Source organism: Amblyomma americanum, chromosome 3 (genome assembly GCF_052857255.1).
Source record: "Amblyomma americanum isolate KBUSLIRL-KWMA chromosome 3, ASM5285725v1, whole genome shotgun sequence".
Classification (NCBI taxonomy): domain Eukaryota; kingdom Metazoa; phylum Arthropoda; class Arachnida; order Ixodida; family Ixodidae; genus Amblyomma; species Amblyomma americanum.
The window spans coordinates 175967494-175994655 of record NC_135499.1 but is presented as its reverse complement, the minus strand read 5'-3'; the positions used below and the strand labels follow the sequence as shown (position 1 = coordinate 175994655).

Here is a 27162-nt window from a genome sequence, read left to right as displayed (position 1 = left end):
CCAAGTGAGCGCAGCAAACGGGGGTTCTCGCCGCTTCCCCGAGCTCATGCCCAGGGATGGCTTTACCCAAAGAATGCGGCGTGCATGGAAAGTCCCGGCCGCCTATCTCCATGCATGCAAATGTTCACCACTGATACTCCCAGCCAGTAAGAAGCCCATGTAAGCCTTCTACTTCCGACGAATGTCTCGATGTTTTGTATGTAGCTGGCCCGCTTTGTGTATTATTTGCAAGTGCAACGAAAAGCATCTGACTGCACACACTTTGTCGTCTCTCCCTTTGTTCTTATCGAGCATGAACCTCTCTACGGTTAGCAAGCTAAGACGTTGCATGCTGCAGAGCGGTAGTGCGGAGAACACTGCCCACGATATCAGCATAATGTATACAATATAAAATTTCAATTCTTTCAAAACTATCTGTCGAAATTTGATGAAAAGAATGGGTTCATTACGAGTCATTATGTTAGTCCCCCCGAAGAAAAGTGGGTAAAGAAGTAAAAGGAAGAAAGCACTCCAAGGAACCCACCATGACATAAAAGCTCTCTGCAGCCTTACCTCCGCAAAGATTCGACTAAACTCCGCAATAGCAGCAGACGAGCTGAAGGTGGCCTGGAAGTGTCGCCGGGTGTGAGGGTCGAGAGACATGTCCACAGCTGTCCAGTAGGCTTGCAGACGCTCTGTGCGCAGGCATGTCTGCACGGCTACAATATTGTCGCACAGCACGGACCCATCGTCTGCTATGACCCGGATGCGTGCCCCAAAGCACGAGTCATCATACACCATGCGCAGGTTGCCCATGCCCAGGTGCTGCAGACAGAGCAAAGGCAACAATGGGGAAAAAGTTCAGGAATTCAGCTGCGGATGATTTCCATTAGGCTGATATTAGTTAATAATAACAACCTTCATTTCACTTGCGAAGTGAGGGAATGCGGGGAAAAAAAGTTGGCAATGCAGCTTGACTTGTTCACAGCTCCACAAAGTATAGAACACACACGCAAAGAACACTCGGCCTAGCAACATAAAACACAAAATGGAATGATAATAAAGAAATAACTTGTTCACAAAACTCACAACTGATTCTAGATATCAAAGGAAAAAAAAAAAATGTTTTCCGCTCAACTGCATGAAAACGCCACTTATAAAGCAAAGTACACACCTGAAAAACTTGCAAATAACAAATGCTACACAAGGGAAAATTTATAAAAAAAAATGATACATGTAGTACAGTTCAAACAGCAGACTGCTACTCCAAGAACTTACAGCATACATAAACGGCAGGCGGAAAAATCGTAAAATCGATCACATGAAAAAATTTTTGTCACAGAAAAACAATTTTTTTCTTTTTCGTTGTTATTTCGGGATTAATACTATGCCTACAGCAGAAGTTTAAGAATTCCGGCAGTGTTCTGTTTACCATTTGTAGTCCATCCTCAGTCCTGCTTGTTTTTATTCTGTGCTTCTACTGTCATAAGGTATTGTTCTTTTACAAAGGGATGCCAACCGTGATGGAAGATATTTGTAGTTTTTCACATCAAACTTGTAACGAGCACACAAGCAATACGAGTACAGATCGTCTATTTTCATTATAAAGTATTTCAGAAACAGATGGAGGAAAGGGTGGCTTCTAGGGACGTTTTCAAATATTTCTTAACATTTTTGTCTGAAATATTAGGACTCTTTGCAAATTACTTTCGGTTCTGTTCCTCCTAATTGGCAATCATTTATGTGTGAGTTAAATAGTGCACTGTAAAATGAAAGTTAAACTGGCTTTCTTCATTTCAACTTTGTTGAATCAATTGTGCAGCATTCTACCAGGAATAAGGCGAGATACAGTAATCCCTCGTTATAACAAAATCGCTTTACTCGAAATATCGTTTTATTCAAGATTTCTTCTGGTCCCGACCCAAACGCATGTATTTTAGGTCGCATTACTCGAAGCGCACGAAGAGCTTGACCCACTTAGAGCGAAGTGGCGAGCGGAAGCATCGCCGCCGCGGCGGAGACCCTTTTGTGCATGCAGTGTCAAATTAATACAGCCGACGAATTAATCCCAGGCAGGCACAGAACAGGCCACAAAAGTACCAACCTTACGACCGATGACCTGCCTAGTAAGGAGTAAGTGAGTGCCCCTAGCTGTTTACAGCGGATGCGAACGGAAGCGCGCCCGAACCGGTCGCAATCGCGTCGCTGGTGTCCCTCGTGATAGAATCCAAACGAAAATAAAATTTTCGTGAAGCTTTGCAATGCCAGAAAACCGCAGTCTCTTGGATGCTGAAAAGTGGCCAAAAGACCGCGGGCAGACTCGCGGCGTAGTATTCCATCGGGTGCGCTCGGTGAGCAAAATTTTACTCTCTAAAGAACATTTCTGGCGCTGAAACGTGCCAAAAAGCACAAAAGAAGTGTCCCTCCGATTATGAGCCCATTCATGCTTGCGAGTAGCGAGCGAGGTGAGCTTTCGGCAACGAACTGAGCTGCTCCCTGGCTGTCGTAGTTGTCACTACGCCTAACCGTTTCACATCGGCCAAAGCAGACGTAACTCTCGAAAGCGCGCGAAAACGTCATTCCCGAGAGTTTTCGTTTGAAACGAGAAGGCGACCCGCAGGTCGCGCTTGCAAGTGTGAACAACAGTGTTGTCGAGCTGCTGCCTGGTCGCAAGAGACTGCTGGTCGCACGCCCTTTGCCATGTTCGACGCGAGGAGCTACGTTAAAGGCGCATTTATAGTCCGACGCGTTCAGCGCGGGGGCGCGCGTCACTCGCAGTCAGTCACGCTACGCCGGTTTCGCTGCGCCGGCCGAAGCACCACCCCCTCTATATTTCAATGCGCCCAGACGGTGCGCGCCGCTTCGGAGCATGCACAGAACGACCGCCGCCTCGTGCACCGATCATCGACACGCGGGCAGTTTTAATTCCGTTCGCACCTTTTTCCGTGTCGCCTCATCCGTTTCGTTCCATCCACGGCATTGCGGCTACTATATGAAACATGGGTAGGGTGTTATCCGCGCGACAGAAATTTGCTCTGGTGTTACTAGTCCACCGATTGCGGCGAAAGCTTAGGCGCTCGATGTATTTGCGAAAGACCGCTCTCTCCACGGGAACAACTCACCCGTGGAGAGACCGGTGCTTCGCCTTCTGTTGCCAAGCGTTCTCTTTGCCCTGGTGGTCTCTAAAATCCAGCGGTTTGGTGTTGTATACACAAGGGTGTTGTTTGATGGCTTCGATAAACCGTTCCACAACGATAACCGGCACAATTTCAATATTTGGGCAGCTCGCGCCACTCATGCCGCTCGCACTGGCATCTGCCATTTTTCTGTGTGCGATGCATTGTGAGTAGACGCGGTCGGCGGCGCCGGCGCGCAATTGGAGCAGGAGCCAAATCTGCGCCGGGCCCGTTGGGGCATGGTGGCAGCCGCCGGTTACGTTGGCCGCTGCAGTGCATTCAACTATAGACGGAGCTGTTTCACCAATGCAACGCAGCGTGCACGCTCGCTTGCGTTACTTCTGACTATATTCGCGCCTTAACAAATCGGGAAGACGACTTTGGGGAAGCCGGTCTAGAAATCTGCTTGCCGCTCGTCATAATCAGCCTGCATCGCAATAAAGCATCGCCCCTAGTTTCGTTGCACTTTTGACAGTGCAAATAGATCGATAACTTGGCGAAAACACGAAAAATCAGAGTGTCGCCAGCGGCGAGACAGGCTGTCAACATGGCGGGTTAACGCAACCACGGTTTCCTCGAGCCGGTCATGCTTGATCCGCGCCACCCGACCAGCCAAACGGTCTAAATGCATGGTAGGGTCACTGAATTTTGTTCCTAGACATCTGTCAACGGCGCGGACGCGACGCTGTGCGAACACTCGACACTTGAACCGTAGAATTAGCACAGTGCCGTCGGCAACGATGCACTGAAAAACTCTCGCCGAAAAACTCAATTGCAAACTTCACAGCTGTACACATCAGGAAAAAAAACTGCCCAGTAGTCATGCGAAGCCCCTATTGCAAAACCGTTCAGTTTTCACGATCACGCTGCGTACCTACAATGAGCAGCTAATCGTTTTTTGAGCACAACAAACACAACCTCAGACTCGAGCCACGAAGCAGATTTCTGTCATTAGTGTGCAACATTTGCAGTGCACTTGTGTCGCACCTCATATATTTAATTTCGTTTTCCCAGGGCAATGCATCGAATCTGTGCTCGGTACAGAAGTGTAACGAGTTTCTCACTGCTCCGCTGCAGCTCCAATAGGTTACGTGCTGTGCCGGTTATTTAGTTAAATATTTGTGGCTCAGAGACTCAGAGCTTCCGTCGGTCGACCAATAAGGGATTCTAACTCTTTTTGTTTCTTTTTCGGTTTCCAAAAGTGAGAGAAAAGTGAGAGCTGACCAGCACAATGCATCAACCAATGTCAGAAAATGCAGGATAGTGCACATTTGTCGTCGCATAATACAGTCACCAACCAATTTTTCAGATCTGAAAGGACCTAAAAAATTGTCCAAATAATCGAACATTCCGAAAATCTGTGAACTTCAAAAAGATAATCTCTTTGCAAAAAAAAAAAAAAAAAACGGTTTTCCTCTCCATGTTACACTTTCAAGCAATTTCCTAGGGGCCAGTCATGCTTTTGTCATGTCCCCACCACCTCGTGTCACGACACCTGACAGTGTGATACAGCTGCAGGTGAAGCCGAGAACGAATGCATGCACCATGAAAAGCAAGAAGTCAGCCTCCACGGGTAACAACGCTCGTGAAGACCGAGAGAGGTATCCGTCAGGATGACGCGAGCAGACAGACCCCCCTCCCTCCATCTGCCCTGCCGTCTACTCCGCAACTCTGGTGACGTCGTCCAAGCCACAGCGGACACTGCAGCTGTCCATTTCAATGGATCGCATGCTCTTTTAGGCCATCTTGATGGCAAAGAAGAGTGTGCCATTATTTCAAGTGGCAACTATGAAGCACAAATAGCCAAGCCTATCCAAGCCAGTCCATCCAACTGCACAGTTTAAATCCTAGATGGCCACAGAGAACCGATGGGTTTAGACAACAAAGCCCGCTTGCATCTATATTAGGCTGAAAAACTCAGTTAAAAGCGATTCCCACAGTGTGGCTGGTGTCGATTTTAGTCCGAAAAAAACAAACTTTTGTACTCCACAGAGTACAGAAGGGGCCCCCTGATTGTCATCAAAAGAGGGGCCCCGAATATATATACGAATACGAATATAAACCAACATATCATAAAACATCAAATATATTCTATCCGTATTCAGAATCTTGAATATTCACACACTTAATACCGTATTTACACGATTGTAAGTCGACCTATTTTTCAAAATTTCAAAATCCGAAGTGGGGAGGGGGGGGGGGGGGGGGGTCGACTTAAAATCGAAACCAAAGCATCCCACCATAAGGCGAGACAAACGAGATATCTGGCATGCTACAGTGTGGTTGGATTTTTGCTGCGCGGCTCCGTCGCATCGCTCTTCGTGCTGGCCTTGAGCAGCTGCTAAGTCAACACGCAGAACCGGCATTCCTACCTCTCGTGAGGAAGCCGATGGTGGCTGTCGATAAGCAGCAAACCACACCAGCGCACCCCTCATGTGGACGCAGATTGCGTCTGCTGGTAAGCGGCGGCGGCCCGATAACATTCTACTCTTCACAGGGGTCATCCAAGTTTTCTTTTTTTTTTTTTACTTTCAACAGCGCAACTGGCACTCCCTTGAGCGCCGATAATTGATGGAAGGGTCGCTATTCTAATGGCTGCGGCACTCCCACTCGGAAACGCAGCGGCGCCAGGGAGTGTTGGTAGCCGACGGAAGAGCAGACGTCGCTCATGCGTAGTTTCTCTTTGGCTTTGATGCATTTGACTACTGCCAGCCGTGCTTCACAAGTTTTTAATGTAGTGCTTCGTCATTTGCTATTTGTGCTCCGGGTCCAGTAAGGGACCGGCGATCCTTCACGGCTACATGCGAGGTGGCTGTCATTCTTTATGCTGAAGAAACGAACAACTGCGCACTGGGCCGCAAGTTCGACGTTCGCAACGGGTGATACAGGTGTGGCAGCTGCAGCGAGGCAAAATTTTCAGCTGTTCCACGCGATGCCATGATGTGGCTGTTTGCGAACTGTGGAATTTCGCTGCATGACAAAGTTTGAACAACGAGCTCTGGAACCGCAGCAGCGATCACAATGGCAGCGCTAGTGAGGACGACGGCGCAAGTGTGGACGAGTAGTCCAGTGACTAATACATGCTCGTTTAGGAAAGTGCGCACAGGCACTCCTGCGCTTGGCAGCCGATAGCGGCTGGCAATGAGCGATAGCCACAGGGTAGTGCTATCGCATTCTAATATTAAAAGCCAAGCGTAAATGACCTCCTTTTTTTTTTTTTTTCAGAAATGTGAAGTGGAAAGGGGGGGGGGGGGGTCGATGGCTGACTTAGAATTGTGTAAATACGGTATTTATCCTTCCTTGATAGAGCTGCACGAACACTGTAATGCAAGGGGTGACTTCTGACACCTGTATACCTCAGGTAAGAAAAGAAAAACACGCTGCATTTGAGTAAATATGGTATTTTGCGATGTGACATGTACAGAGTCTGAGCACTTGGAAAGAATGCACCTTCAATTCTCAACGGTGCTGTAAAGACAAGCAGCCTACCTCATAGCCACCTCCGCCAGGCTTCTGCACAGCCAAAGTGATCCTCTTTTCAAACATAATGTCTTCCCCATGCTCATCGTCTTCATCTTCATATTCCTCCTCTTCATCTATGTCCTCCTCTTCCTCCTCTTCATCTTCCTTCGTGGTGTCCTCGTCGGGCTGCTTTTCTTCTAGCTCGCCATTCCTCTCCGAGCCAACTGCAAGAAGAATGTTAATGCCAAGTGAGACGCACAGGAGAAGAGAAGCGAGACTGCTTTGTAGCAATAGATGTACCTGTCACATAAAATGGCAGGTGATTACAGTGGCAGAGCAGAACAACTAAAAATTCTTAAAGACCCCAATGGACAACAAAACATCAGAATATGTGAGCTTCCGCATTCTGTCATCAGCATCAACGTGAGCAAATTTGCGACTGCGAGCAGAAGAAAATATTCATTTAAATTAGTTATTTATTTGTTTATTTATTTGGATATACTGCAGGCCAATGCTTTGGACCAAGCAGGAGGGGCTTATAAATTCAAGCATACAACAAATAGAACACATACAACGCGAGAGAAACACCTGGGAAACAACAAACTTGTGAAAAGAAAAAGTAATGAAAATAAAAGGCTATAATTTAAACGGGAAAGGGCACAAAAAAAGATGTACCCGTGCCAAGGGTGATCAAAGTAAAGTAGAATCTTGATATTATTACGGTTGATCCGAACTTCACTACAATACGAATTCTACAAATGTCCTGGCCAGAGTGCGTTATTATACAATACGCTACGTTTTGGGATGGTGCAAACTATTTCTCAAGCCAATAAGAACATGCGATCCACCAGGCGCCCCTTGCAGGCAACCAGTAATGATGCTGTTCAAAAGGGCAAAATCTAGGAGGGAGGCCCAAACGATCATTAGACATTTATGACCAAAAGTAACAGAGCCAAAAAAGTGGTATGTTGAACTAGCCAGTGCCATATATAGTAGTCCACTCCAATTGCAGGTAGCAGGCTTCACCAGACTATACAGGCAGCTGCTGGTGGTGGCTGGTGGTATGGTAACCATCCCCGTCTTTATGCAGCACTAAAGTCATGCCCACGTCTGTTTAGGAAAGCATTTTCTTTTGGGCTTAGGCTGGAAATCCTAAAGAAAGTTGACAATGGCTCAAAGAGGATGCTTGCTGACTTAGTGAAAGAGCTATGTCTAGCACTCTCGATGCTTTGCACCACTGTTGGGCAGCGGGACGTAGTCATGAGAAACACGCAGTTCTCCTCAGTTTGTCGCATTTTACTTGGCAATATCGAGAAAAAAAATGTTCAAAATGAACATTATGAACTTTCTCAGCTGCAAAAATAGGCAGCAAATAAAAAGGCTGTATTTTCTTCGTTTTCGCGCATTCAATTTGTCTTGTTTTGAATGATACGAATTGTGGATAATAGGAATATCGGGTGCTCCCGGGCAATTCCTACCATCGAGATCATACTGTATTGTATATCAGGCTACAAGCGTAGCACTAAACTGCTTTTTGCATTGCAGCTGTGAGTAGTAGCCCTCCATCATGCTGCTTTTATACTATGAGACAGTTTTAAAAAATATTCTGCGGATGAAAAAAGCCGACACCCTTAATTTTACTACGCACTCTATTGCATTAGGCTCGAAATCATATCGGCACTTCACGCTCACATCGTCTTCTGAATTCACAGTAAAGTTCTTCTCAAAACCTGTTTTTGACAAGAAGTTGACCTTGCCTCAGCATAGTTTTTTCCATGCCCTACCTTAGAAAAGAGCCAATTCTCTCCAGCTGCTCTGAAATTAGTGCATTTGTTGTACACAATTTCAGTTATTGCCTTTCATTAATTGAAAACCGTTTGGCACAGACAGCTTCAGTCATTTGTGCAATGTGATGGCTGAAGCAGCATATGCAACACCTGTCGGATTTTATTCAGAGAGACTAGCAGCTGTCTCCGCAATACGCCTCACAGTTTTCCCTCCTGATTTATGATTTGTGAGACTAACTGTACGCTAGGTGTGCGGAACATTTTTTGATGAATTCTTGTTGCCTTGGGCCCAGAGAAAACGCAGGTCATTTAATGCAGTTTTTGGACAACACCAAATTTTTTTGCTGGTGCGCCTATCCCTAGAAAATAAGCCTAACCACACCTGCAGTTGCATGCACTTGCTGCCGTTTGATGTATCTTCAAAGAAAGACAGCAACTTTTCCTTTTTTACATTACAAGCTGAGGCACAAGCCAAAGCTCAAAAAACAATGCAATGCTTGGGTACCTGGAATGCAATGACGCGAGAGGAACAATAATGTGCAGCAAAGCAGCAACAATGGATAAGAGTGTGATTTTGGAATGCTCCAAAGGCAGGGGGATAACAGCGGCGAGAAGAACAGAGTGAACACTGCACATATTAAGGGGGGACACGGGTCTTTCGGGCCGAAAAATCTCGAAAAAATCAGTTTTTAGAAAATGTTATTTTCGAAATCAGCAGCCATTTATCTACCTCTCTGTTAAATTTCTCGCCTCTAAGGTCAGTATTTTACTCACAATACCAATTTATATAATCCATGTCGCCCGAATTTGAGCTGAAATCGGCGCCGAAACAGCAGTATTTCGCAAAGCGTAGCTCCCGTTTCATGCGCGGCACCGCAGCCATCTTGGTCTCATTTGAAAAAGCCGCCTTTCGCCTTCAATTTCCCGCCACTACGGCTTCCGTTCGCTCATTGGTTGCCGAGAAAATAGCAAAAAAGAAAAGGTAGTATTCAAAATCCTATTGGCTGCCGCGGATCACGTGACAGCAGGTCGTCATCCGATTGGTGGAGCTGGCTGGCATCGTCTGCTTGATGCGCCCGAGCCGCGGGGAGACGCGACTCTGTGCCGGACCATGCAGTGCAAGAAACGCGCAGCGATGCCTGGTTCAGCGCGCAAGGTGCACTCAAGGCATAAATTCGGCAAGAAAAGGAAGAAGTCGCTGGTCGATAACCTCAAGAGACGCCCTGCTGTGCGCCCCGACAATGATGAAACTCCTGCGCTGAACGATCGTGTCGGCGAGGCCGCGCAGTTAGGCCTAACGCGCTCCGCAGCACGGGAAGCTGTAAGCGGCAGCGCCCGCATCCGCCGTGATACAGTGATGCTGGAGCCCTCAGATGTGCTCCAAAATAAGACGAAGACTGAACAAAAACTGCGAGAACTCGCCTCAACTCCACCAACGGAGCGGAAGTCTCGTTGTTTACGTGACGGCAGCGCGTCGGACTGTCTGCTCGACGAGGCAAGCTTCACGATCGTTTGTTTGGAATCGCTCAACAGTTTGTTGAAACTTGTGAAGTGTAAAACGTGTGGCGGCAATGACTTGAGCTTCGTAAAAGATGAGCGAGAATACGGCCTTGCCGTTAAACTTTCTCTTCAATGTGCGAGCTGTGGAGACGCATCGCCTGCATGGAGTTCGCCGCGGGTACGTGGCGATCAGAAGATCAACCCTTTTGTGGTGAATGTGCTCGCTGCTCGTGCAATGCAGAGCACTGGCAACCAGCAGACAGCTCTAAATGACATTTTTTCATCGCTGAACGTTTCGCACCGCGGTCTCCACAATAAAACGTGGCAAGACTATGTGAAAAAAAAGTTGACACCTGCAGCAGCTCGTGCAGCCGAAGAAGTTACACAAGAGTGTGCGCGGTCGGTTCGAGAACTTTACAATGAATTGGACCTTGGGAACTTCGGCAATATTGCAGTATCATACGACGGCACTTGGTTGACACGCGGCCACACATCCCACATTGGTGTGGGAACCGTCATCGAACTGTTTACCGGGCTTGTGCTGGACTATGTTGTATTGTGCAACTTCTGTGCCGGCTGCGAGCGAGGCCCAAAAGAAGGTGACCCATCATACCAGTCCTGGAGGGCTGGGCACCTATGCCAAAAAAAGGCTGGAGAGATGGAAGTTGAGGCAGCCCTTATTCTTTTTGAAAGGTCGTTGAAGAAGTGTGGCCTTCGCTATACCACAATGCTTTCGGACGGTGATAGTCGGGCTTTTCTAGCTGTGCAAGAGGCAGATGTGTATGGATACATCAAAGTAAAAAAAGAAGACTGCATAAACCACGTGCAGAAACGTATGGGAACAGCGTTGCGGACTTTGTTGTCCAAACACAAAGGTGCCGAAAACCTTGGAGGAAAAGGCAAACTGACAGGCAGCCTCATAACAAAGTTAAGCTCCTATTATGCCTGGGCTTTAATATCCCATAATGGGGATGTAGAGGCTACGCAGAAGGCTGTGATGGCCACCTACCACCACATTACCTCTACTGATGAGGCATCAAACCATAGCTTCTGCCCATCGGGACTGGACTCTTGGTGCCAGCAAAATGCGGCAGCAGCCCGAGGCGAATCTGCTCCAAAGCATCGGTACAACATTCCACCCCATGTTGCTAAAGCACTGCTCCCTGTCTATGAGCGACTGTCGGATAGGAAGCTCTTAGAGCGGTGCCATAGGGGTAAAACCCAAAACAGTAATGAAAGCCTACACTCTTTGATATGGGCCTTGGCACCCAAAGAGCGCCACGCATCATTGTTTACTGTTGAGGCTGCCGTGGCTGAGGCAGTAATGCAGTTCAACGCAGGCAGCAAAAGAACTTCTGCAGCAATATTACAGGAACTGGGCCTCAATACGAATGCTATGAGCGCAAAAAGAATGCGAGAGAAGGATGAGCGCCGAGAGCAAAAGTGCGCTCGAAAGCATTCCATTGCGGAAAATATTCAAGGAGTGCTCAAGAAGCGGCACCTGGATACTACTGGCAATCAAAAGGACTACATTCCTGGTGGCTACTAGCCATTTCCTATTGTAAATATATTACTGCACTTGTAAATATTTATTAAACTGTCCCCTGCTTGTTTTTGGGGCTTTTCTCAAAATGCATATGGTTGACTGCTAGCAGTCTTGAGGCCTTGATATCTCAGCAACCAAGTCACATAGAGCTGAAATTTCGGTTGCAATGGAAAGCCTAATGTATGCTGTGTGAAATGTTGGGAGCAGATTTTTTCATTTTACCTTAAAAAAATAATTATTTTCGTTAATTTACCATTACTTGGTACACACATTTTTTATACTGAAATTCAGAAGGTTGTAAAATGAGTAATAATTGACATATCAAAAATCTGCTCTCAACATTTCATAATTCACTATTCTGGCTATCTAACCATGCCTTAAAATTAATTTTAGATGAAATCATTATTTTGCTATTTGGGCCTCAAACAATGGGCATTAATTGTTAATTATCTTGAAAACTAATTGGCCTACACTTAAAATAAATGCATATTTGAAATCAGCATAAAAATTTGAATAAGTCTATGCATTTTTATTAAGATTGGTCAAAGAACAACAAAAACAGCTTTAAGACCAGTGTCCCCCCTTAAATTATGTCCTTCAGGATGCATCTGGTATTTTTTCCTTCAATGAGAAGTGCACAAAATTGAAGCAAGACCGGATTCTGTTCGTCACCCTTCATCACTGTACTCAGGCACAACATCTGCACAACTGAAGGAACTCTCCCATTCAAAGCAGTGAGTAGCAAGACAAATGCAAAGGCGTGGAGCGGTGCAAACAACGCAACACTTCCACCACTGAAATTCAAATATCTTGTGGCGGGCAACGCAACAGTAGCCAACAATTCGAAATATGCGGGTTCGATATATCGGGTTCAACTGTATTGTACACATTGTGCGTTATGGTCATTGTAGTTTTTCAGGGCGTATTCGTGAAATCTCAGCGTAATTTGTGCACCCACATTTTGAGGCCTTAATATTAGGAAAAAAAGTGCACAAATTATGAGAATAAATATGATATGCCCTGTTATATCAGGGGTTCTCAAACTTTTCTGTCTCAAGAAACGTCAACAGCCTTCAATATGCGAAAGACAACACGATGAGTGCAATGGGTGCGGACGTTTGCCACATCAGGAAGGATAAAATGAAAGACCGTGCACTTTCGTGCTTTGATTGCTGGAAAGAGATGGTCAGTTATCTTGTTCTCATCAAGTGGACATGTGGGAAAGCCCACTTGTGGAACTTTGCGCGAGGTCCAAGCCTAACAGCGTCCCAATGTACTATGCAATCTCGATGATACTGTAAAATGTCCTGGCCAGAGTGCATTGTGTGCAATGGGCAGAAATTCGGATCCATGCCCCAATGCGGATGGATGATACGAACACACGAGCCATGACAGCAGCCTCGAGCCGTACCAAGTACTTTCTGCCTGTACACTGTCGACGTAGCGATCATTAGTAGTACTGTGCTGCAAGCCAAGAGCAGGGGCACACGACGAGCACAGCACCACCAACGTTGCAAGTCAGCTGTACATCACCAATGCATCAATCGTTAGTCACACAGCATGCAATGCGAGTAGTGAGCAGTGGCGCCGGGCAGTACATAAATTCCCATCAGCTGAAAACAGATCTGCGGAAATTCTGCATACTAATTTTGATGGTTTGGGTGATACGTTCGTGACCCCATGAGGCTCATAAAATCAGGATTCTCCTGTTCTCAGTCTACATGATAAATGAAAAAAAAAAAAGAAAGAAAGGATGCCTTTGTACATTTTTGCTGACTATTTAAACTCTTAACTGCAGATATTTTGTGATTTTGCAATGGTCGGATTTATGAAAGTCTGCATGATATTCAATCACTGCTGAGTACCAATATCTCGAATCTAATATGAAATCAACAACAAACATGCAGAATTCATATTCGGAATTTTGAATACTCACACCTCACAAGCATTCATTGCTCTTTTCCCTAGCATCACATGCCATAGCAAGGTTGCCTGTTCACAGTTGGCTAAGCATGAGAAGCAACCTTGCTGAGTTGTGGTAAACTCCAATCGGCAATCCAGAGAAAGTTTTCTTGCTCCACAAGAATGAAGAGTGCATTTTAATGAGCAATTTCAATTCGGACACAGAGTACTGATTGGACTGCGATGGATATCTGGCTCCTTCGCAGATTTGGAGCTCCTCCGGATTACTGAATGGCACAAGCCCTTATATTCTTGTGAGCACAACCACACTCGCAACCTCACCTGTTTGGCTTCCACTGTCCACAACAGCCAGTCTGCAATCTTCGAAAACCTTTGCAAATGTGTCCATTATTTCCGCATTCTTTGTGAAGGAAGCATAAATTAACAAGAGAGAAAAATAAAAAGGCAGTTAGTTATCACTACTGGCACACTTTTCAACTATAAAAAAAAAAGACGTAGTGGCTCCATGAACATATAAGAGGCAAGTGAAGAAATGTCTCCCTCACTCATGAGACACAAGAGAACACCTTGAGATACAGTTGAATGGCTTGAAACGTTTCCCATCAAAGTGCTTTGAAATCAAGCTATGTCATAATTACAGTTAGCATCACTTGAGCGCAGCGATACAAGTGGCCCCAGACCAGGATAATTCTTTTCTTAGACTATGCAGTTCTATGAGAGCTAAACAACCTACAAGCAGCGCCCTGTTTCTCACAGTCTTTAACCCCACCTACTTCCAACAAGATATCATGTTGTGGATTTTTTAGCTATAATTTAGCTGAAGCTGGCGCATTGAACAATAGCTGTGTCTGCTTCCACAGAACAGCTTCTGGAAGCTCAATGGCAGTTGGCGCCATGGTGCAATGTACCGTAAAAACTGGAATATAGGTCGAACTTTTTTCAAAAAAACAATGGTGAAAAGTCGACCCCCGTCTTAATACCGGTCATTGGCGGAAAAACTGAGGAAGTCTTGCAACAATGGGCGGCTGAAATCAACAGCCTCCATCGCCATCAGCAGCAGTGCCGGCATTTTGTGTTTCTGTAGCTGCAAAGCGGAAGCCGACGGCACTTCACCGTCGCCTTCAAGAAAAACGCGATTGAGTATGCGGAAGTTCACAGGAACCTGGCGGCACAGCGCGAATTTGGAGTATCCGAAAAGAGCATTCAGTACTGGCGGAGGCAGAGGCTGCGTATTACAACTTGCAGCAACCAGAAGAAAACATCATTTCGTGGGCGGACCGCAGCATATCCAGAATTGGAAGGAAAGAGTGCGCTGTGTGCAAGATCACTGCCTGTGACTGCCGAATGCACCCGCATTAAAGCGTTAGAGATCGCGCATGCCTCTAGACTCACAAGGGCGCAATTCAAAGGCTCGCCATCCTGGGTTCGGCAATTCATGAAGAGGAAGGGCTTTGCTCTACGGTGCCGTACTTGCGTGTGCCAGAAACAAACACGCGGGTCGATGAGTGCGCGATATTGTTAAAAAATTTTCCGGGTGTACATACGAGCAGCATTTAAATGAAAATAAATACTGTCACCATTGTGTAACCTGTCGAGTTGCATTTGTTTCAATGTTTTCGGTACTTTTTCCATTGAAAAAGATTTTTCATTTTTAGAATTGGTTAGTTAAGGGGTCGACCTATATTCCGGTTTTCACGGTATGTGTGTAGATACTCTGCCTCTTTGCCCAGTCCGCAAGCATGTAGCTAGTTTCTGCTGCTTAATATTTTAACTAATTTCATTTTTATTATCCTTATACTGCCTAAGACTGGGCTTAATAAGGTACCTTGGTGATGCCACCTAGGCAAGTTACACCACATGATAATGTCAGAGAGTTTCATGCAAAGAATACACAAAGACTATCAGGCACCCAACCATTCTGCCACCATGAAAATGACGTCAAGTGTAGTGATTCTTTAGCTTCAATGTCTACATTCTGCTTTTTGAGCGGATGCGGCTTTCAGCAAAGTTGTTTTTATTTCTTTATGTACTCACAGGAAATTTTTTGGACATATTAGTAATACTTTTATGATTACTGTCACTAAATTTCACTGTTATATCTGCAGAAAATTCTTTTATAAAGTAATTTTCCTCAAAATATTGTGAAAAACTGCAGAGTTAAGTAAATTTGGCGGAAGCCTGGTTCAATGTTCACTGCGTTCTTACTGGCATGCTACAAGTCAAGACATTCTTAGAATATTTTTTTGCAAAGCGGAACTTTTGGTTTTATGTTTTTTTTTGCAACGCAGTGTCTGGTGACATATCTCTAGTAAGAAAGAATTTCACAAGAAAATTATAAATTCACCATGCAAATTTTTTTACAGTACTTCCCGGTTGATTTCAGCAATAAACTTTGGGACACCATAAAAAAACGAGGCATAGAAGTGTGCGCAATAACTTTCAAAACTCAATTTTTTTTCGCCATTTTTGGGGGTATTTGAAAGCCATGTGCAACATTAAACAGGCTTAAGCCTTGTGGCAGAAACCTTATGGTTTTGCCGCCGCGGTGGCTCAGTGGTTATGGCGCTCGGCTGCTCACCTGAAAGTTGCGGGTTCGATCCCAGCCGCGGCAGTCGAATTTCTATGGAGGCGAAATTCTAGAGGCCCGTGTACTGTGCGATGTCAGTGCACGTTAAAGAACCCCAGGTGGTCGAAATTTCCGGAGCCCTTCACTACGGCGCTTCTCATATCCTGTGTCGCTTTGGGACGTTACACACCCATAAACCAAACCAAACCTTAAGGTTTTAATATTTAAGTTGGCTTTGAAATGTCCTTGTAGTGCATTTGTTTCGAATTGACTCCCCTATATTACTTTACACAGTGCTTGTTAGATTGAATTTTCCGGCTATGCACAGAGGAGCAATTACAACTTGTTGTATCACAATTCTTTTTCTGTGTTACCCTGCAGAGGTAATATTTCAAATTGGTAACGCAGCGCCACACCCTTACCATGTGGTTGAGCCACTTCGTCTACTCCTCTGTGATGTGCTGCCAGTTGGAAACTGTAGCGTTATGCGCAGAGTTCACCACGATGATTAGCTGGCATAAGGCCCTTCTTCGGTGACGGTACACCGGGAGACTTCTGTGCACTGTGTCCCCGAGCCAACAGCTTGCGTGCAAGTCCCTTGTGCACTACAAATATGCCTTGTGTATTGAGTGGGGCACTACATGCCTCTTTTTACTGCAACTAACCTTAGGTATCATTAACCCTAGATAATTGGACGCGGGCCTCATGCAACAAAAAACCAGAGACTGGTGCCAGCTGGAAGTTACTCGAAGTTGCTAAAAACCGGTCAAACTTTTCTGCACAGCATGGTCATTCACACTTCCAATACTGATAAATTTTTTTTCTCACAAATATGCCTCGGGCGTAATCAGACTGTACAGCTAATGACCTGTCCCGAACGGATGAGTAAACTGACCTGTCCCGAATGGATGAGTAAACTGCCCGATTGAACAACCATGATGTTCCCTTACCTTAAATCGGACTGCAAAGGCCTCTGGAGATGACCTTCCTTCAGAAAAGTCCAGTGCTTTCCATGTTAGGGAGTTTGAAGATGTAGACAGTGGGGACAGCTTGGTAAACTCAGTAATGGAGTGATTGCACGCTATTTTGTGCACCTGGTCTCTCCTCATCAGCACCCGGAAACAACCTAAATCAGGAAGTAATACGCTGATATAATACTCAGAATAGCAAGGCAGTCACCTTTAAATTGTTTCAATGTTACTGATATAATACTCAGAATAGCAAGGCAGTCACCTTTAAATTGTTTCAATGTTAAAATGTGTGAAAAGACAAAAGAACAGCAGAAATGCAAGATAGCACCTGTGCATATGCTGTCTATGGAGAGTATTTTTCCAGCAATTTAAAGGTAACAATCACCTTGCGATGATTTTGCTTGAGGTGATATGAGTTTTCTTAAATCTCACAAGTTGAACGCATGGTTTATCAAATACAAGCAGTCTCGAATTGCACCTTCATGAACAACAGTCATTAACCTTAGCATAAACCCAGAGACAAGTATCAACAGGAAGTTGCTAAAAATTGGCCAAACTTCCCTGTGCACCTTGGACTGTTGTTATACTTCAACACTGTTTCTTAACAGCCTTTCCTAACAAACCTGTTCAAAGATTAGATCATGTCACCAAGCCACACACAATCAACTAACAATGAAAATAAGGGCATTCTTTACTCTCCAGTTTATTTTTAACCATTCCTTTTAAGTTCAACATCATTAAGTGCTATTTCTGCACAAGTTTTGCACTCTGTGTGTGGTGTACCTAGCCAAGCCAATTTAATTTATAAAGGAGTGTTTCCACACATTTATTTCTTGAAAGCAGCACGTTTGCAAAAACAAATTAAACTCAGCATCGTTGCAAGGTCTGATCATCAGCTGGGAACGTCGACTGCTTTTCTAGTTGACATTCCAAATGAATTACATACAAATGCTGCTCAGAGTGCCATGCAGACCATGGCGTTAGCAGAGCACTTCCACTAACTTCGACCATAACTTTGCTGACACAGGCATCGCGCCTGTGCTTTTTCTGAATCACAGCGGGTGGAAAGAGCTGAGGGCAAAGAACCAAGTGCAAGGAAGCCTGTCTCACAGGGGCGTGTCTTGTGCTTGAGGATCTTGATGTCGCCAATGGCACGCTCCTTCCACTGCTTGTTATGGCTGTCAAAGAGGTACAGCTTGGCTCGGTGGCAGAAGAGTGCCTCTTCATCCTCTTCACCTGTGCGCAGCTCCACCAAATCTGGTAGCGGCACCACGGGCTCAAAGTGGATGTCAGCGCTGGGAGCCACCTCGTCTCCACCTGCACGCATGACAGCAAAACAAGGTGGAACGCGGAATTAAAACTGTTTTCATTATTTATGCAATACAACAAAATTTGGCACACGTGTAATTTTTTAAGCCAATTTCAGAACTGCATTTTATTTTAAGCTGGCACTACAGGTTGCTGAGTAAATACAATTAGCACTGCAATAAGCTCATCAATTGAGATGACGATAATTAAGGAAAAAGTGCACACGTTTATTATGTCAGCATGTTCTGAAAGCCCCGTTCTGTGCAATAAAGCTATTACAGTAAAATCTCAGTGATACGAATCTCACGGGGTCGCGAAAGAATTCGTATCATCCGAAATTTTGTAGCATACAAATGAACAAAATTGATATGCAGAAGCGCGAAAAATGCATTCACACAGATCTGTTTACGGCTGATGGGATTTATTCATTGCTGTGCGGCCACAGATCGCTACTCATGGTGCGTACGCGCAATTAGCGATCACAACATTGGCGATGTGCGGGCTGCACACCGCCACACTCTGCGTGCGGTGCGTACTGCGAGATTAGAGATCGCAACGTCGGCGATGTGCGAGCAGCGCTCAGAGCTCGAGGGTACGTTCACGACTAGCGCGTTCATATTATCTGTAGAGGCGAGGCAGAGAGTTCGGAACATCCGAAATTCCATACATCGTACAAAATGCACTCTGGCTGGGGAAAATAAAGTTAAACTGCTGCATGCATACTTACATGGAAACACTCCTCACAGAAATAAGCACCATGAAATGAACAGCACAATCTGAGACGCACATAGCAGGACAAAGAATGAGGCTACTAACACATCGCAATGTTTGTCTCAGTCTTTGTCCTACTGTGAGTGTCTCAGATTGTGTTGTTTACTTCATGATGGTTCATAACCAACCACCCCGCGAAAGCACTTACCACAAAAATAACTTTCAAAAACTATTCCGTGTATACATAGAAAAATTGAGAGCTGTATTGCACTCCTCAATGCCCTTGGATTCATACGCAAAAGACAATCATCCTACTACCATTCTTTATGCAGTGCCGAAGGGCTGAGTGACAGCAATCGCAGAAAATGCGAAAGCCAAAAAAATCAACTTAGTTTGTTCCCTCATTTATCATAGTGTATGCTTTTTCTTTTGTAGAGCTAAATTCAATATCTCAACTAGCGGAAGCTCCAACTCTCCTCTTCATGGTGATGCTAAGATGGAATCAGTGATGCACTGGAACCATCAGAAGTGCAACTTGCTCACAATAATCATCGAACAAACAAAAAAGTAATTTAGTAAATTTCTACTGCATATTTCGCTACACTTGTTCATGAAGAGACAGATGAAGACCCGAAGATAAATAAATACATATTAAACCGAGAAAAAGAAAAGTTCCAACCAAATTGGCATTTCATCTGTCCCTGGAAAATTTAAGCTCCAAGCTTAAATTTTATTAAGACGCACATACAATTTCTCAGACCTGCAACTGAATGCTGAGAGATTCTGACACCAAAAACATGGCCAAACCAACATTTCTAGAGGAATGGCGGTCAATTCTTTTTGCTTTGTACACTAATGGTATGCATCTTTTCAGCCGTAGCCCTGGCTTTTAAAGCACCTTATTTCACTGCAGACAATAAAAAGAAGTCTGTCCTTATGCTGATCCGTTACAGATGTTTCTTAGCCAATGTCTAACTTGCACATGTAAGTCAAACCTGCTGTAATGATACAGCATGCTAACAGCTTGAGCTGACTTAATTAAGGGGGGACACCCCTCTTAGGACTATTTTTCTTACTTCTTGACAGATATTCATGAAACTTACCCAGTTTATGTATTTCAATATGCTGATTTCAAATATGCTTTTACCTTTCCTGTGAAACAAATTGTTCTCAAAATATTGTGCAGTCTTTGTTTGAAACATATAGGTAATTTAATTTTGTAACGGTAAAGGCCACAGTGACGTTTAGCACACAGGCATTATATGGAATGTCCACAGAGTGTAATAAGATAAAACGGTTGTCTTAGACCCATTTGAACAGAGGTTACAGCACATTAAACTTTACCAGAGAAAATTCAATATGGCAGCTCAGATGAAATGTATTATTTTAAAATTATACTTATTGACAACTGGTCTTGATTTAGACACAGTGCACTTTCTATCAGTTTATCTTTCTAACAAAAAAATAAAAAAGAATTATGAAGCTAGCCTGCCTAGAACCACAGATACCAAAAATGGGTCAAAATTGGTGTTTGAGAAAATGACTAAAAACGTTTCCAACCATCTTTATATGAAAGGAACAACTTCAAACTCATTGAAATGCACCAGGAGCATAATCAGGATGCTTTGCATCTCTCTGCTGCTTTTTTGCCATCTTAATGATGCCCACAGATGACTCGCTTCTTAATGGAGCCTCAGAACCAGAACCGATGAAAGGCTTAGTCTTTCACGTTGTCGCTAGCGTCATTTCAAAACAAAATCTCACTTGTTCACGGGCACTAGCTTCCATCACATCACTACCGATGATAATTCCAGCATCGATGAGTACCCGATTGGCGCAGACTTGAACTGCACATTCGATTTTTTTGCCGGGGAGCGAGGCCAACAGCGGCACTGGCGAGATGCGTCATCGATCACGGCGCGGGCAGCGCGGGTGTTGGACAGAGGCAACGCGTCAATTCCAGCATCGATGCATACGTGGTTGGCGTCAACTGGAACTGCGCATTCATTGTTCTTGCCCAGGAGCAGAGCCGCCGATGGTACTGCAGCTGCATCGTCGTTAACGACGTAGTTGGCAGCATGCCAATTACACCTTGACCTTTGCACTCCAGCCAGCGTCGACTCGAACTGCGTTTTCGTTTTTTTTGCTTGGGAACGGAGCCGGTGACTGCACTGGTGATGCATCACTGCTCACAGCCTGGGTACGCGCGACGCGCTTCATGGTCGGTCGTTCACGATGTGGCTGGCAGCGTGCCAACCCCATTTTGACCTTCGCTATGCGGAGGCTGGGCTGGTCCAGGCTACTTGTGACTTTTGCGTTTTTCCCCGTTTCCAGGCACCGAACAAATGCAACGAAAGATACTTCGTCTACACGCGCCACGGGCGAAGACTCTCTGAAAATGGCGCCGCACTTCTGGAGTAAACAAGCCAAACCTGAGGCCTAACCAATCACAGAGCGCCATTTTGTTCACGTGGCTTTTCTAACCAATGAAAACGTGGCGCACGCATTCTCTTTGTGGCTGTTTTGTCCGCGAATGGAAGAATCACCGTGTTGCTTACGGATGTTAAAAAAAATCCTGGAGGCGCGAGCTTTCGAACAAGACCAAGACAGTGTCGGGGGAGCACACAGGTACCGAGCGACGGCGAGGCACAATTTGACTTCAATTAAAAGGCAACTCATGCGCCTTTGGAAATTTAAATGGCTATTACGAAGCTAATACTGGTTATTTCTTTCAAAAATTTGATGTCAGGTGCAAAATGACCTCGTGAATACGAAAAAATTGAAAAACCTATTCTTTTTTTTTTTTTCACGAATTTTCGGACCGAAAAAGCAGTGTCCCCCCAAATGCTTCAGGCTGGCAATGGCCTTAACCCAGGAATGGCAATACATAACCCAAAGAAAATGTGTAAACTCAATGTCTACACATGCACAACCTTACCCTCATCCTCGGCTTCCGATTTTCGTCTGGCCGGGGAAGACTGAAAGAGCTTGCTGCCCGCTCCTGAGAAGAGGGATTGCCCACTTTTTGGAGATGGTCCTTGGAGGCCAAATCCAGCACCCGATTGCTGCTTAGCCAGGTCAGCAAAAGACACCTGTGCTGCTGAGCCGAAAAGGCCACCACCTTCACTGCCTTCATCCTCCTGATTGCCTGTGGTGCTGTCGGCTGCAGCCAGGTGCGGCGCTGCCTTCGCAGATGAGCGCTGCACATGGCTTGCAGATGCTGCTGATGAAGCTGCCAGTGTTTCTGCAAGAGAGTCATAGTTGCAGTAATTATGCAAATTGTATGCTGGCATGTCTGTCCCCATTACAATAAATAGTGTGCATCAGAACAGCAATACAAGTAACTCAAGCACACCAAGTACGGCAAAAAAGCACTAACGAGTAAACCTCAGGCAAATTAAACTTTTATCAACAAAATTACATGTACTATTTAGGAAAGTGTCCTTCACTTTCCACGAGATGTAATTCATATAACAAAATTTTTCTGCTTCTTTCTGTCGTTCCATTTCCTTCTGCTGTGGTCAGAAACTGTTGTGGTTGTGTTGCAGAAGGGCTACAATACACAAAACACGTCAAGGGCCTTGTTATGTAGCAAGTCAAGTCATGTTAACATTTATAAACTCAACCGTACAATTTTATTTTGTGGAAAAAAGTGTGTAGTGTAAAGGCAAGAGGGCAGGCAGTTAACCTGGAAGTACTCTGTCTGAATTGTAAAGTAGAATTTTTTTGCTATTTATTCTTATCAAGACAGACCAACTAATTGTTTCCTGCTCATCAAGCCTGTTCACACAGATGTAAGAACCCCGGCTAGTTATGACAGCCTACTGCACTGACAGCGTAGCTTAGAAATCCTTGAGGCCGGACTTAATTCCATACAAAAACAGTGCCCTGTACTGAAAAAACTAATAGTTCTAGAAACCACCGATCTTAAATTATCAGATCATATTACAGTAGAACCCCTCTACAGTAAAGTCACTCGGACCAGCAAAAATTTTTTCTATACCAGTTGGTGAAGGCTCTGAAAATCTCTGGCTAGTTACTATATACAGTGTTGGCTTGCAAAAGAAACAGTCAGAAATATCTTTGATACTGCTATTCATCATCATCATCATCAGCCTTACTACACCCACTGCAGGGCAAAGGCCTCTCCCATGTCTCTCCAATTAACCCTATCCTTTGCCAGCTGCATCCACCCTTTGCCTGCAAACTTCTTAATCTCCTCCGCCCATCTAACCTTCTGCCGCCCCCTGCTACGCTTACTTTCTCTTGGAACCCACTCCGTTACCCCTAAAGACCAGCGGTTATCTTGCCTTCGCATTACATGCCCTGCCCAAGCCCATTTCTTTCTCTTGATTTCGACTAGGATGTCATTAACCCGTGTTTGTTCCCTCACCCACTCTGCCCGCTTCCGATCTCTTAACGTTACACCTATCATTTTTCTTTCCATGGCTCGCTGCGTTGTCCTTAACTTAAGCTGAACTCTTTTCGTTAGCCTCCACGTTTCTGCCCTGTAGGTGAGTACCGGTAAGATTATGCTGTTGTACACTTTCCTCTTGAGGGAAATTGGTAAACTGCCACTCATGATCTGCGAGAATTTGCCATATGCGCTCCACCCCATTCTTATCCTTCTAGTTATCTCCCTCTCATGATCCGTATCAGCTGTCACTACCTGCCCTAAGTAGACGTATTCCGGCACAATTTCTAGGCTCTCGCTGCCAATTGTGAACTGTTGTTCCCTTGCTAGGCTGTTGAACATTACCTTGGTTTTCTGCATGTTAATTTTTAGACCCATCGATCTGCTCTGCCTGTCTAACTCGTTGATCATGATTTGCAGTTCACCTCCTGAGTGACTCAGCAAGGCAATGTCATCAGCAAATCTCAGATTATTTAGGTATTCTCCATTTATTCTTATTCCCTACTGTTCCCAATTCAGGCCTCAAAATACCTCCTGCAAACATGCGGTGAACAGCATTGGCGAGATCGTGTCTCCTTGCCTGACGCCCTTCCTTATTGGAATTTTATTGCTGACTTTATGGAGGACTATAGTAGCTGTCAATGCGCCCCGCTGTGTGGTCAGAACCCGAAGCAATCACACCTAGAGTCGTTATCGCGAGCTAGGTGCTACTACAGGTTTGTGGCCGGTGATTCTGAGAATTAAATTCATGCGGTGCTAATGGCAAAGGAAATAAACTAAACGGCCAGTCATGCATCAGAAACAAGTTCTGGAATGCATTCGCATGAGCAGCGAGCTTTAATGCTGGAATATACGACGCTATTTATGCTCCAAAACATGCTACTTTACGGGGCAGGGTTCTCAAAATTAAAAGTAATCAGTTATGTGTATTAACTTGCGTTTCTTCTGCCGAGACTCCATCAGCATCATTTGCAGCTTGCCCAAGAGCTCCAGTGCAACGTCAGAGTTCTTACTGGCAGAGAAGTACCATGCTGCAACATCGAGCGCCGACGCTACTTCACATGCACTTGATGATGGCATAGGTTCGTCGCTGCCATCGGACTCATCACTGTCGGTTGTACTCAATGCACGCGAGCCCTGTGTAGTCTGCTGACAGCATGCAGCCTCAATTACATCGGCGTCACTCAAGGGCTTCAATGAATCCACACTGCTAACCACGAAGCTCGCGGCACCAAAAAAGAGCATGACTGCGGCGGCCAAGCAGCCAAACTGCGTTGTGTACACAACGTGATCGTGACCCCAGTGACCACGGCACAACGAAAACCTGGAACGGCTTGCGCCAAGGCATTGGCGGCGCAGGCGAATGCTCCAGCAGCGAAAACCTGTTATGGCATGCACGGCTTTTTTTCTTTTCTATTGTTTTACATCTCTAGTAAATCTGCAGCGCATTGTACTCGCTATGCGCAGACTTCTGTCTACAAGGAGCGGTGTCAGCCAGGGGCTCCTTGTTCGAACTAACCGCTGCGGATGCCGATTTGTTCAAACTATCAGGACTTTTTCCCCCATTGAAATACACAAGGCTGCGCTGTGACCTGGCCGCCAGTTCAAATTAGCCATAAGTTCGAATTAACAAGCTTTTACTGTATTTATTTTCAGTTATCACACTTTCGATTTCGTAATGTCTTAAGGAAGTACTGCATTTGCACAAATACAAGCTGGCTATAAATACAACGCATGCCTGATTCCATGTAAAAAGCAAAGCTTTGCATGAACACGACGTCATCTTCCACAGCCTCAGTGTCATGTCATTTAAGAGGAAATAGGAAATGCGCAACAGTCAAGTGCGGCAAACCTGCCCACACAGTGCCGCCTCCGCCGTGCTGCTAATGTTCGCCCTTTTCTTCCCTTCTCTACTCATCACAGCACTTTTACTATAGCTTTCCTTTCTCAGCAAACTGCATCGCCTTTTTTTCATGCTAATGAGTGGCTTAACCTTTTTTTTTTTTTTCTGTGAGCACTGCGCGCTGTGCCTCATGGTCTTTGATAAGTTCGCTTCTCCTTGTGCTCCTGAGCTTGGTGGTGAAGTTATCTAAAAAAAAAAAAACGCCATTCTATCGTTTTTGATATCCATTCACCTGCAAATGTTGGCCTCGCGATCTTAAACTTTGTGCATGCTGCGATGTCATCATTCTGCAGGAAGTATGGCACCATAATTAGACACTCTTTATTGTAGCCGTTTCTTGTAAAAAAAATATCTTTAGTACAGATGAAAAAAAAGAAATGATCAGTCCATGGGAGGCAAAATGGGACCGCAGTTTTTCACTATATCCATGTTTACTATGGAAGGGGGTTCTACTGTAGCACCAGTATTAATATTGGCGATTTCAGTGATGTATTGAAGTATTGACAATACAATATTGAGTATCTGTATCGGAAATCAACTTAGGTTCTGTATTTCAAATTGGTATCGGAAATATGATTTTTGAAGGTATCAGGTATTGGTATCGAAGATACTTCTTTGGTGTATCCTGCACAGCCCTGACTTAGAGTGCACATGCCAGGAATATTGGTTGTTCTCTCTCAGTCCCTTATCTTACACTGTTATGTAGGAACCAGCACTAGAAATCAGCACTGTGTGCCTGAATGCAAACTGCCCATTCATAAGGGTTGCATGAGAAGTTCGGGATGTAACTGCTAGGCATCTGTCCTTGCACAGTGAAAATAAATGCATTGAATATTTCCTTCCAACGAACTTTTAAGAATCTAAACTTCTGCTCAAAAGACTGGGGATTGGCTGCAATGCAGAGCTCTACCATGAAAGCAACATCCAATGAGTGCAACACAATACATACTTTTTTTGTCCTCCCAATCTTCGCAGCCTCGGCATCCTGGGCAAGGCTCCTTATTCTCATAAAGGTAGAAGTTGTCAGGCAGCTTCAACGCTCTTGCACGTGCAACATCCTCAGGACTTGCCTTCACCTCACACACAACCAACACATCTGAGATAAAAAAAAAAAAAAGCCCACAATAACAGCTTTACATGTTGTATGTACAGCTTTTATTTCCAGAGCATGATACACATGTGAGCAAGCCTGCGCACAAGCCATCTTGATGGCACGCAGCAGTTATTATGTGAACAAAAGTATTACTTAATTCCCAGCAAAAGCTGCATCATACCGCAAAAAGGTTTGGATGCCAACACAGTAAAAGCTCGTTAATTCGATCTCGAAGGGGACTGGAAAATTTTTCGAATTATCAAATGGGTGCTAGAATGAGTGGTCATTGCGCCCTGCCGCACGGGCAGAATCCGAAGCAGTAACATCTAGACTCGTTATCGCAAGTTAGGCACTACTACACTTTTGTGGCAGGCGATTCTGAGAATGAAATTCATGTGGTCCTAATGTAAATGAAATAAACTAATCGGCCAGTCATGCAGTAGAAACAAGCACTGGAATGCATTTGCGTGAGCAGCGAGTTTTAGAGCTGGAATATAGGATGCTATTTATGCTCCATAAGATTTTATTTATAAGGCAGGAGTGTCAAAATTTAAAGTAATCAGTGATGTGCATTCACTTGTTTCTTCTGCCGAGCCCCATCAGCATCATCTGCACCTTGCCCAAGAGCTCCAGCACAATGTCAAAGCTCTCACTGGCAGCGTGCTGAAACATCAAGCGCCGAAGCTACTTCAAATGCACTTGGCGGTGACACAGGCTCGTCGCCACAGTGGTCACCGCATGCGAGCCCTGTGTCGTCTGCTGACAGCATGCAGCCTCGATTATATTAGTGTCACACAAGGGCTCCAACGTCTCCACACTGCTG

General features: G+C 45.0%; 2 protein-coding genes across 2 annotated transcripts in view; both read right to left on the bottom strand.

The window, feature by feature from the left end:
- Atg4a (Autophagy-related 4a) overlaps nucleotides 1-16808 on the bottom strand; it is a 181436-nt gene extending 164628 nt beyond the window's left edge. Inside the window, exon 1 of the mRNA XM_077658942.1 lies at nucleotides 16805-16808. The gene's annotated coding sequence lies outside the window, so the exon portion shown is untranslated. The remainder of the gene's footprint in view (nucleotides 1-16804) is intronic.
- The window catches only part of LOC144125497 (E3 SUMO-protein ligase RanBP2-like), a 149547-nt gene that overhangs the window by 9218 nt on the left and 113167 nt on the right, over nucleotides 1-27162 (bottom strand). The window contains exons 31-37 of the mRNA XM_077658938.1: nucleotides 26196-26342; nucleotides 21868-22173; nucleotides 18021-18227; nucleotides 16890-17065; nucleotides 13695-13773; nucleotides 6645-6841; nucleotides 553-804 (exon numbers count right to left, since the gene is read on the bottom strand). Coding sequence (XP_077515064.1) covers nucleotides 553-804; nucleotides 6645-6841; nucleotides 13695-13773; nucleotides 16890-17065; nucleotides 18021-18227; nucleotides 21868-22173; nucleotides 26196-26342 — 1364 coding nt within the window. The remainder of the gene's footprint in view (nucleotides 1-552; nucleotides 805-6644; nucleotides 6842-13694; nucleotides 13774-16889; nucleotides 17066-18020; nucleotides 18228-21867; nucleotides 22174-26195; nucleotides 26343-27162) is intronic.